Source organism: Macaca mulatta, chromosome 19 (assembly GCF_049350105.2).
Source record: "Macaca mulatta isolate MMU2019108-1 chromosome 19, T2T-MMU8v2.0, whole genome shotgun sequence".
Classification (NCBI taxonomy): Eukaryota; Metazoa; Chordata; class Mammalia; order Primates; family Cercopithecidae; genus Macaca; species Macaca mulatta.
The window spans coordinates 17,946,459-17,957,983 of NC_133424.1; the positions used below are offsets into that span (position 1 = coordinate 17,946,459).

The 11,525-nt window shown below is 51.5% G+C and overlaps 1 protein-coding gene and 1 long non-coding RNA gene across 2 annotated transcripts in view; one reads left to right on the forward strand and one right to left on the reverse strand.

Moving 5' to 3' along the window:
* The window catches only part of LOC144336845 (uncharacterized), a 14,073-nt gene extending 6,977 nt beyond the window's left edge, over positions 1-7,096 (forward strand). The window contains exons 4-6 of the long non-coding RNA XR_013409209.1: positions 414-518; positions 843-1,035; positions 6,347-7,096. This is a non-coding gene — a long non-coding RNA (uncharacterized LOC144336845). The remainder of the gene's footprint in view (positions 1-413; positions 519-842; positions 1,036-6,346) is intronic.
* NXNL1 (nucleoredoxin like 1) lies at positions 502-9,465 on the reverse strand. Its single transcript, XM_001113624.5, has 2 exons — positions 9,083-9,465; positions 502-1,020 (listed from the first exon to the last, which is right to left on the reverse strand). The coding sequence occupies exons 1-2, from the start codon at positions 9,406-9,408 to the stop codon at positions 708-710; spliced, it is 639 nt and encodes a 212-aa protein (XP_001113624.2). The 5' UTR covers positions 9,409-9,465; the 3' UTR covers positions 502-707.
* Between the last annotated feature and the right edge of the window lie 2,060 nt (positions 9,466-11,525).

Sequence of the window (11,525 nt, forward strand, 5' to 3'; positions counted from 1 at the left end):
CCACCTGGGGCAGAGGAGGACTCAGAACAGCCTCCCGACTTCCATCCAGCCCTCTCTCCCCGCAGTCGGGGGGCGGGCTTTTCATAGACCCGCCACTCCTCCACCAGTCCTCCCCAACTATGGGGTCAGAAGAGCCCTGCACGGTCCCGCCCTCCGCCCTGGCCCTCCCACCCCACATCTCCACCCCGACTCCCTCCCAGCTCTCCACCTCCGGAGTGGAGGGGTTCATCACCAAACCCCAACTTCTCCACCCTAGGCGGGTCATAACAGCCGCCCGTGGCCCTGCTCTCCGCCGTGGCCCCACCCACCCCCACTCCCACCCTCACCCCCATCCCGCTCTCTTACGGGGGGGGGGCGGGGGAGGAGGGTTTCCTTTTGTTTCTTTGGGAACAGGGTCTCCCTTTGTCGCTCAGGTTGGAGTGCCGTGTGCAAGTGGAGCGATCACGGTTCACTGCAGCCTTGACCTCCCGGACTCAATCCATCCTCCCACCTCAGCCTCCGGGCTAGCTAAGCCACAGGTGCGCGCCACCACACCGGGTTAATTTTTAATTTTCGTAAAGTCAGGGTCTCACTCTGTTGCCCAGGCTGATCTCGAACTCCTGGGCTCAAGCGATCTTCCTGCCTCGGCCTCCCCAAGTGCTGGGATTACAGGCGTGCGGGGTGGAGGTTCATCACCAAACCCCACGCCTCTCCTCCACCCTAGGGGGTCAGAACAGCCCCCCGGCCCCGCCCTCCTCCCCACCCCCTCCCCCGGGGTCGCGACCGCCTCGCGCCGCCTTTTCCACGCGGTACTTGCGGCGGCGCAGGCACTCGGTAAGGCTCCGTGGCTCCTGGTCCTCCAGGTCCTCTGGCAGCTGGAAGTTGCGGTCCAGCACCTCGGCTGCCTCCTGCCAGTTGGCAAAGCAGGCGGTGCCCAGGCGCTGGATCTCGTCGGCGCCGTTGCGAGTGAGCACGTCCCCGTCCGGCTTGAGCACCACAACCGCCGGCAGGCGCTCCACGGAGAACTGGCGCCCTAGGTCCCTGCGGAGCGGGCAGGTCAGTCTGGACGGATACACATCCCTGATGCTGACCCAGAGAGCCCCGCATCCCTCCTCCCAGTACTTAGGCAGCGCCTTCTGTGTGCGCTGTCTCTTGCCAGGCACTGGGTAGGTGCACACCAGGATCGGAACAGGGCCAGACACTTTGGTCCTCGCGCTATGTCTCCAGCACCCCAGGCACGCTCCAACCTCGGGGCATTTGCGCTGGCTGTGCCATGCGCTTGGAGCGCTCTCCTCAGACATTTGCAGGCTAAGACCCTGTAGTGTGGAGACCTCACATTGCAAGACACAAGGACAACATAGTAAGACCCTGTCTCTACCAATAAATAAATAAATAAGTAAATAAATAAACACGTAAAGCAGGGCGTGGTAGTGCGCTCCTGTAGTCCCAGGTACTCAGGAGGACGAGGTAGAAGTAATAGAATGAGATCACCACTTCTCCTGTTGTCCTTCCCAGCTTTTCCCCGTCTCCCCTGTTCCTTAGTTTATAAGACAGGAGAAGGGGGAGAAAGCAAAAAGTTGGAAAGAAACAGAAGTAAGATAAATAGCTAGACGACCTTGGCACCACCACCTGGCCCTGGTGGTTAAAATAATAATAATAATAATATTAACCCCGACCAAAACTACTAGTGTTATCTGTAAATTCCAGGCATTGTATGAGAAAGCACTGTAAAACTTTTTGTTAGCTGATGCATGTAGCCCCCCGTCATGTTTTCCACACTTGCTTGATTTATCATGACCCTTTTACATGGATCCCTTAAAGTTGCAAGCCTTTAAAAAGGCCACGTATTTCTTCTTCAGGGAGCTTGGCTCTTAAGACGCGAGTCTGCCGGCGGAATGAAAAACCTCTTCCTTCTTTAATCCGGTGTCTGAGGAGTTTTGTCTGTGGCTCATTCTGCTACAGAAGGATCGCTTGAGCCTAGGATTTCGAGGCTGCAGTGAGCTATGATTGCATCACTGCACTCCAGCCTGGGTGACAGAGCCAGATCCTGTCTCAAAAATAGAATAAATAACACCCCAAGGCAGTGTTTTTCTCCCAAGTGCCTTTCAGCATCCAACATCATGTATGGTTTTAAAAATTTCTCCTGCTTGGCCGGCGCGGTGGCTCATGCCTGTAATCTCAGCACTTTGGGAGGCTGAGATGGGTGGGTCACCAGAGGTCATGAGTTAGAGACCAGCCTGGCCAACATGGTAAAACCTCATCTCTGCTAGAAATACAAAAAAATCACGGCCGGGCGCGGTGGCTCACGCCTGTAATCCCAGCACTTTGGGAGGCCGAGACGGGAGGATCACGAGGTCAGGAGATCGAGACCATCCTGGCTAACACGGTGAAACCCTGTCTCTACTAAAAAATGCAAAAAACTAGCCGGGCGCAGTGGCGGGCGCCAGTAGTCCCAGCTACTCCCGGAGGCTGAGGCAGGAGAATGGCGTGAACCTGGGAGGTGGAGCTTGCAGTGAGCTGAGATCTGGCCACTGAACTCCAGCCTGGGGGACAGAGCGAGACTCCGTCTCCAAAAAAAAAAAAAAAAAAAAATCGGCTGGGTGTGATGGCGAGTGCCTGTAATCCCAGCTACTCAGGAGGCTGAGGCAGAAAAATTGCTTGAACCTGGGAGGCCAAGGTTGCAGCGAGCTGAGATTGTGCCACTGCACTCCAGCCTGGGCAGCAGAGCGAGACTGTCAAAAACAAAAACAAAAACAAAAAACATCATAGAGAGATATGAAGCAGGGTAAGGGGTTGCTGGTTAGAGGGCATCTCTCCAAGGAGAGACGAGCTGCAATCTCTGAGCTGAGATCTGTGGGATGATGGGGGCTGGAGAACTGGGGGAAAGGTGACCCAGGCAGTAGGCACAGTACATGCAAAGGCCCTGAGGGTGGGATGGTCATTGGGGTACAAACCTGATCACACAGGCCATGTAGGGTCATAGTAAGGAGTATCAATTTTGTTCTTTTTTTCTTTTTCTTTGAGACAGCGTCTTGTTCTGTCACCCAGGCTGGAGGCACTGGTACAATCACAGCTCACTGCAGCCTCAACCTCCCAGGCTGAAGCAATCCTCTGGCCTCAGCCTTCCAAGCAGCTGGACTACAGGCTCGTAACACCATGCCTGGCTAATTTTTAAATTGTTTTGTAGAGACAGGGTCTCACTATGTTGCCTGAGCTGGTCCCAAACTCCTGAGCTCATGCAATCCTCCTGCCTCAGCCTTCCAAAGTGCTGGGATTACAGGCATGAGCCACTGTGCCCAGCCTCAGCTTTGTTCTAAGTCTTAAGGGAAGTCAATGGGAAGCTCTCCACACCCCTAGGAGACCCTGGACCAAACCCCTCATCTAGGCCCAAATCCTGCACCCTCCACCCTCTCATCCTGGAGTAGAGGCAGCTGCCAAACTGGGCCCAACGCCCAGAGTTCTGTGTTTTGTTTTTTTTTTCTGGCCTTGAACTCCTGGGCTCAAGAGATCCTCCCGTCTCAGCCTCCCAAGTAGCTGGGACTACAGGCACCAGGCTCAACCCACAGTCCTTTATTTTTATTTTTTTATTTTTTATTTTTTATTTTTTTATTTTATTTTTTTTTTGAGACGGAGTCTCGCTCTGTCGCCCAGGCTGGAGTGCAGTGGCGCTATCTCGGCTTACTGCAAGCTCCGCCTCCCGGGTTTACGCCATTCTCCTGCCTCAGCCTCCCGAGTAGCTGGGACTACAGGCGCCCGCCACCTCGCCCGGCTAATTTTTTTGTTTTTTTTTTTTTTTTTTTTTTGAGACGGAGTCTCGCTCTGCCACCCAGGCTGGAGTGCAGTGGCCGGATCTCAGCTCACTGCAAGCTCCGCCTCCCGGGTTTACACCATTCTCCTGCCTCAGCCTCCCAAGTAGCTGGGACTACAGGCGCCCGCCACCTCACCCAGCTAGTTTTTTGTATTTTTTAGTAGAGACGGGGTTTCACCGTATTAGCCAGGCTGGTCTCGATCTCCTGACCTTGCGATCCGCCCGTCTCGGCCTCCCAAAGTGCTGGGATTACAGGCTTGAGCCACCGCGCCCGGCCTTTTTTTGTATTTTTAGTAGAGACGGGGTTTCATTGTGTTAGCCAGGATGGTCTCGATCTCCTGACCTCGTGATCCGCCCGTCTCGGCCTCCCAAAGTGCTGGGATTACAGGCTTGAGCCACCGCGCCCGGCCTATTTTTATTTTATAATTAATTATATGTATTTTTCATTTTTTCAAAATTTTATTTATTTATTTATTTATTTATTTATTTATTTATTTATTTATTTTTTGAGACGGAGTCTCGCTCTGTCGCCCGGCCTGGAGTGCAGTGGCCGGATCTCAGGTCACTGCAAGCTCCACCGCCCGGGTTTACGCCATTCTCCTGCCTCAGCCTCCCGAGTAGCTGGGGCTACAGGCGCCCGCCACCAAGCCCAGCTAGTTTTTTATATTTTTTAGTAGAGACAGAGTTTCACCATGTTAGCCAGGATGGTCTTGATCTCCTGACCTCGTGATCCGCCCGTCTCTGCCTCCCAAAGTGCTGGGATTACAGGCTTGAGCCACTGCGCCCAGCCTATTTAATTATTTTTTTGAGACAGAGTCTCGCTCTGCCGCCCAGGCTGGAGTGCAATGGCCGTAATCTCGGCTCACTGCAACCTCTGCCTCCCCGGTCCAAGTGATTCTTCTGCCTCAGCATCCCAAGTATCTGGGATTACAGGCGTCTGCTACCACACCAGGCTAATTTTTGTATTTTTAGTAGAGATGGGGTTTCACCATGTTGGCCAACCTGGTCTTGAACTCTTGACCTCAGGTGATCCACCTGGCTTGGCCTCCTAAAGTGCTGAAATTACAGGCATGAGCCACCACGCGCAGCCTATTTTTTAATTTTTATTTTTTGAGATGGAGTTTCGGTCTTGTTGCCCAGGCTGGAGTGCAATGGCGCGATCTCACTGCAACCTCTGCCTCCTAGGTTGAAGCAACTCTCCTGCCTCAGGCTCCCAAGTAGCTGGGAATACAGGTGAGTGCCAACACAAAGCGGCCTCCCTGGGATTACAGGCATGAGCCACCACGCCCGGCTTTTTTTGTTTGTTTGTTTAAGACAGAGTCTTAACTAGCTGGGTGTGGTGGCGGCGCCTGTAGTCCCAGCTACTCCGGAGGCTGAGGCAGGAGAATGGCGTGAACCCGGGAAGGGGAGCTTGCAGTGAACTGAGATCCCGCCACTGCACTCCAGCCTGGGCAGCAGAGCGAGACTCCGTCTCAAAAAAATAAAAAATAAAAAATAAAATTAAAAAAGACAGAGTCTTGCTGTGTTGCTGAGGCTGGAATGCAGTGGCATGATCTTGGCTCACTGTAACCTCTGCCTCCTGCGTTCAAGCGATTCTCCTGCTTCAGGCTCCTGAGTAGCTGGGACTACAGGAGTGTGCCACCACAATCAGTTAATTTGTGTGTGTGTGTGGTTTTTTTTCTTTTTTTTTTTTTTGAGACGGAGTCTTGCTCAGTCTCCCAGGCTGGAGTGCGGTGGCGCGATCTGGGCTCACTGCAAGCTCCGCCTCCCGAGTTCACGCCATTCTCCTGCCTCAGCCTCCCAAAGAGCTGGGACTACAGGCGCCTGCCACTACGCCCGGCTGATTTTTTTGTATTTTTAGTAGAGATGGGGTTTCACCGTGTTAGCCAGGATGGTCTCGATCTCCTGACCTCGTGATCCACCTACCTCGGCCTCCCGAAGTGCTGGCATTACAGGCGTGAGCCACCGCGCCCGGCCAATTTTTGTGTTTTTAGTAGAGATGAGGTTTCACCATGTTGTCCAGACTGGTCTCGAACTCCTCACCTCCAGTGATCCGCCTGCCTTGGTCTCCCAAAATGCTGGGATTACAGGCATAAGCCACTGCGCCCGGCCATAGCTAACGGTTCTTAATTTCAGCCTGCTGCATCCTTCCGTGGCCCTTTTCCAGACTGCCACAAAGAGAACCCATGATACTTATAAAATCCCCTGAGTAGATTGCCAGGTTTAGCAATTAAAAATATAGGACACTCCCTCTCTTAAAAAAATAAAAATAAAAAGTTGAGGCTAGGTACAGTGGCTCACCCCTGTAATCCCAGCACTTTGGGAGGCCGAGGTGGGAGGACTGCTTGAGCCCAAGGGTTTGAGACCAGCTTGGGGAACATAACGAGAACCCATCTCTCTCTATTATACATATACATACACACACTAGTTAAATTTGAATTTCGAATAAATAATGAATAATCTTTTAGTATAAGTATATCCAAATGTATGGGACATACTTATACTAAAAGAAAGATTATTTATTGTTTATCTCATTTTTTTTCTTTTTTTTTTTTTTAGAGAGAGCGCCTCCATCTGTCACCCAGGCTAGAGTGCAATGGTGGGATCATAGATTGTGCTAACTTCAAACTCCTGGGCTCAGGTGATCCTGCAGCCTCAGCCTCCTGAGTAGCTGGGACTACAGGCTCGAACCACCACACCTGACTAATTTTTTTAAAAAGTTTTTGTAAAGATATGGTCTTGCTATGTTGCTTAGGCTAGTTTTGAACTCCTGGCCTCAAGTGATCCTTCCACCTCTGCCTCCCGAAGCACTGGGATTATAGGCATGAGCCACCGCACCCAGCCTGAAATTTCATTTAACTGGACGTCCCATCTATGGGGGCTGTGGAATGGGAAATGCCCAGATAACATACTAGTCTGGGTGAATGTTTTGTTGAGAGGACCCTGTCTCAGGCAAGATGAGCATTTGTCTGCAGCTGGTGTCTCTGCCTCAGGGAAGGAAATGTTGCTAGCGTCGTGGAGGAATCTCCTTAGCTGCCGAGGGCAGTGGGCAGGATTCAGTGTCCAAACTCTGATGATGTCCAAACTCTGATGACCAGAAACTTCCAACTTGTTGAGTAACAAAAGGCATGACATTCGGAAAATGTCATGAAGTCTGCAAGTCACTTTCAAATCGTTTAGCACAAACTATACACGTGTGTGGACAAAGTGAATATGGCAAAATGTTAATAATTGTGGTGGGTTTCATTGTACACTTCTTTCAACTTTTTGCTATGTGTGAACATTTCTTCATAATAAAAAGTCAAACTATAATACTGTTTACTGGGCAGCTCCTTTTGTAATTTTTTTTAAGAGGATCTTTTAAAATTTTTTCTGTTTTTTGAGACAGTCTCGCTCTGTTGCTCAGGCTGGAGTGCAGTGGCACGATCTTGGCTCACTGCACCCTCTGCCTCCCGGATTCAAGCGATTCTCGTGCTTCAGCCTCCTATGTAGCTGGGACTTCAGATACCCACCACCGCGTCCGGCTAATTTTTGTGTCTTTAGTAGAGATGGGGTTTTGCCATGTTGGCCAGGTTGGTCTTGAACTCCTGACCTCAGGTGTTCCACCCACCTCGGTCTCCCAAAGTGCTGGGATTACAGGCATAAGCCACTGCGCCAGGCCACCTTTCATAATTTTTCTTTTTATAATTTTAGAGATGGGGGTGGTGGTGTCTTGCCGTGTTGCCCAGGCTGGTCTTCAACTCCCAGCCTCAAGCAATCCTCCTGCCTCAGCCTCCAAAAGTGCTGGGATTGCAGGTGTCAGCCACCATGCCTGGCTGGACATCTCCTTACAAAGCTTGAATCCAACTACCTCTCCCTCAGTTCTAATGTCCACCATGGCTCCCTGCTACCCTGAGGATCATGTCTATACTCGTTAAGGTGGCTCTGCACCACAGACCTGTCACACCTTAAGAAGATTATGACAAATGCGTGGGCGGTAACAATAACATCGTAAATTCAATCCTCTCCGGAATTACAGTCTCCCTGAACTGGTCATTCTTTCTCTGACAGCCTCCAAGCCTTTCTGCTGTGCCCTCTGCCTGGAACCCCTCCATTTCCTCACTCTCCATCCTCCTATCTTTCTTCTCCTTGGAGTCTCCCTATATTTTATTTATTTATTACATTTTTCATTTTTTATTTTTAGTTTTGAGATACGGTCTCACTCTGTTGCCCAGGCCGGAGTGCAGTGGCACCATCTCGGATCACTGCAACTTCCGCCTCCTGGATTCAAGCGATTCTCCTGCCTCAGCCTCCCGAGTAGCTGGGACCACAGGTGTGCGCCACCAGGCCTGGCTAATTTTTGTATTTTTAGTAGAGACGGGGTTTTGCCGTATTGGTCAGGCTGGTCTCGAACTCCTGACCTCAGGTGATCTGCTCACCTCGGCGTCCCAAAGTGTTAGGTTTACAGGCGTGAGCCACCGTGCCTGGCCTTACTTTTTTAAGAGACAGGGTCTAGCTGTATTGCCCTGGCTGGAGTGCAGTGGTGCGATCAAAGCTCACTGCAGCCTCAAACTCCAGGCTCCAGTTATCTTCTTACCACAGCCTCCCAAGTGGCTGGGACTACAGGCACGAGCCACCACGCCCAGCTAGGGGTCTCTCTTTAAAGTCACTTCCTCAGGGAAGCATCCTCTGACCCCGGAACCTCACCAAGGTTTCCCTCACTGTATTTCCACTTTGTGGCCTAGCTTTGTCCTCTGAGCACTACTGCAGTTCGCTGTTATGTATTTGTTTTTTGTTTTTTTTAGACAGAGTCTCCCTCTGTCGCCCAGGCTGGAGGGCAGTGGCGTGATCTCGGCTCCCTGCAGCATCTGCCTCCCAGGTTCAAACGGTTCTCCTTTCTCAGCCTCCCAAGCAGCTGGGATTACAGGTGCCCACCACCATGCCTGGCTAATTTTTGTATTTTCAGTAAAGACAGGGTTTCACCATGTTGATCAGGCTGGTCTCGAACTCCCGATCTCAGGTAATTTGCCCGCCTCCGCCTGCCAAAGTCCTGGGATTACAGGGGTAAGCCACCACGCTTGGCCTTGCTATTACATAGTTGAGTGTCTCTTTTGCATCTGTTCCTCTCACTGGGCTCTAAGCTCCCTGGGGTGGCATGGAAGCTGGCATGTGGAATTGGGCACCCCTCTCTGTACCCCTAGTTCCCAGTATATGGACTGGAACACAGGGGCTGCTCATTCACTCTAATTAGAATGGATGCTTCACTTTCAGCAAACATGCCCCCTCCTCCAGGAAGCCCTCCCTGCCCCTCCTCACCTCCTCAGTTCATCCTCAAAGGGCAGGAAAAGCCACTTCTTTGGCATGTCCTTGAGGAACAGGTCTTGCTGCTCCTCCGTGGAGTCCTGGGACACGTACACCAGGGCCAGCTGCGCTGCCCTCAGCACATAGAACTCATCTGTGAGCCGCACGAAGAAGTCCTTGAGGATGGGCACGAAGGCCTGGCACTGAGGACAAGCCCCGGCGCCAAAGAACAGCAGCACCAGCCGGTTCTCCAACCTGCGGCTGACCTCGGCCTCCGTGTCCAGCTCGTCCTGGTCGTTGTTGTTGCAGATCAGGATGCGGCCAGAAAACAGGGAGGCCATGGTAACCTGGGCTGGGTGCTGGGAACAGCGCGGCGTGTGGTCCCCGCTCTGCAGACTGGCTCCTCTCCCAGAAATAGAAATCTTCAGGAAGCCAGCTTAGGACTTCACTAATCTGCCTAAACCTTGACCTGAGGGGCCTCTAAGGGCAGGGGGCAGGGCTCTCTGTGTGGCCCTTCTCAGGAGAGAGCTGCAAATGAACGCATTAAGAAAACACGGAACAGACGGGTGCGGTGGCTCATGCCTGTGATCCCAGCACTTTGAGAGGCAGAGGTGGGAGGATCATCTGAAGTCAGGAGTTCGAGACCAGCCAGGCCAACATGGTGAAACCCTGTCTCTACTAAAATTACAAAATTTAGCCAGACGTGGTGGTGGGCACCTGTAATCCCAGCTACTCGAGAGGCTGAGGCAGGAGAATCGCTTGAAGCTAGGAGGCGGACGTTAGAGTGAGCTGATTGCACTCCAGCCTAGGTGACAGAGTGAGACTCCATCTCAAAAAAAAAAAAAAAAAAAAAGAAAGAAAAACAAAAAAAAACCACATGTAGCAGATAGTGACTCACGCCTGCAATCTCAGCACTTTGGGAGGCTGAGGCAGGAGGATCACCTGAGACCAGGAGTTTGAGACCAGCCTGGGCAACAGTGTGAGACCCCATCTCTACAAAAAATTAAAAACTTAGCTGGGCATGGTGTTGTCATGAGCCTGTAGTCCCAGCTACTTAGTTGAGATCACTTGAGCCTGGGAGGTTGAGGCTGCAATGACTGCACCACTGCACTCCATCCTGGGTGACAGAGCCTAGTGTCTAAAAATACAAAATAGGCTGGGCACGGCAGCTCACGCCTATAATCCCAAAACTTTGGGAGGTCAAGGCAGGTGGGTCACCTGAGGTCAGGGGTTTGAGACCAGTCTGGCCAACATGGCAAAACCCCATCTCTACTAAAAATGCAAAAATTAGGCCTGGCACGGTGGCTCACGCCTGTAATCCCAGTGCTTTGGGAGGCTGAGGCGGGCGGATCACCTGAGGTCAGGAGTTTGAGACCATCATGGCCAACATGGTGAAACCCCATCTCTATTAAAAATACAAAAATTAGCCAGGCGTGGTGGCGGGCACCTGTAATCCCAGCTACTTGGGAGGCTGAGGCAGGAGAATTGCTTAAGCCTGGGAGGCGGAGGTTGCAGTGAGCCGAGGTCGTACCACTGCGCTCCATCCAACCTGGGCAACAGAGCAAGACTACATCTCAAATTAAAAAAAAAAAAAAAAAAAAAGCAAAAATTAGCCGGGCATGGTGATGCATGCCTGTAATCCCAGCTACTTGGAAGCCTAAGGGAGGAGAACCGCTTGAACCCAGGAGGCAGAGGCTGCAGTGAGACGAGATCGTTCCACTGCACTCCAATCTGGGAGATAGAGCGAAACTCTGTCTCCAAAATAAATAAATAAAAATAAAAATTTAAATATCTGACTTTTTTGTATGTATATTTTTTGAGACCGGGTCTCACACTGTCAAGGCACCCAGGCTGGAGTGCAGTGGTGTGGTTATGGCTCACTGCAGCCTTGATCTCCAAGGCTCGAGTGATCCTTCTATTTCAGCGTTCGTGTTAGTGGCACTAGAGTTGCGTGCCACCACGTCTGGCTAATTTTTTGTATTTTTAGTAGAGATGGGGTTTTGCCATATTGCCCAGGCTGGCCTCCAAATCCTGGGCTCAAGCAATCCTCCAGCCTCGGCCTCCCAAAGTGCTGGGATAACAGGCATGAGCATGCGACTGGCCACACCTTTTCATAAATATATTAAGTCACATTGATTCACATGGACTCCACTAATTACTTCAAGGTCTAAGTTAGGGTGAGCATCTGTGATATTTTAGGGTGTCTCCTATAATCAGGATGTGATATGAAGTTATCTTTGATTTCCACAGGTGACAAAGTTCCGGGGCTAGCCAGCGTCTGCATTCACAGTGAGAGGACCTGATGAATTCCAGTTAGAGGCTAATGAAATGGGCTGGGCACAGTGGCTCAAGCCTGTAATTCCAGCACTTTGGGAGGCCGAGGCAGGAGGATCATCTGAAGTCAGGAGTTCAAGACCTGCCTGGCCAACGTATAGTGAAACCCCATCTCCGCTAAAAA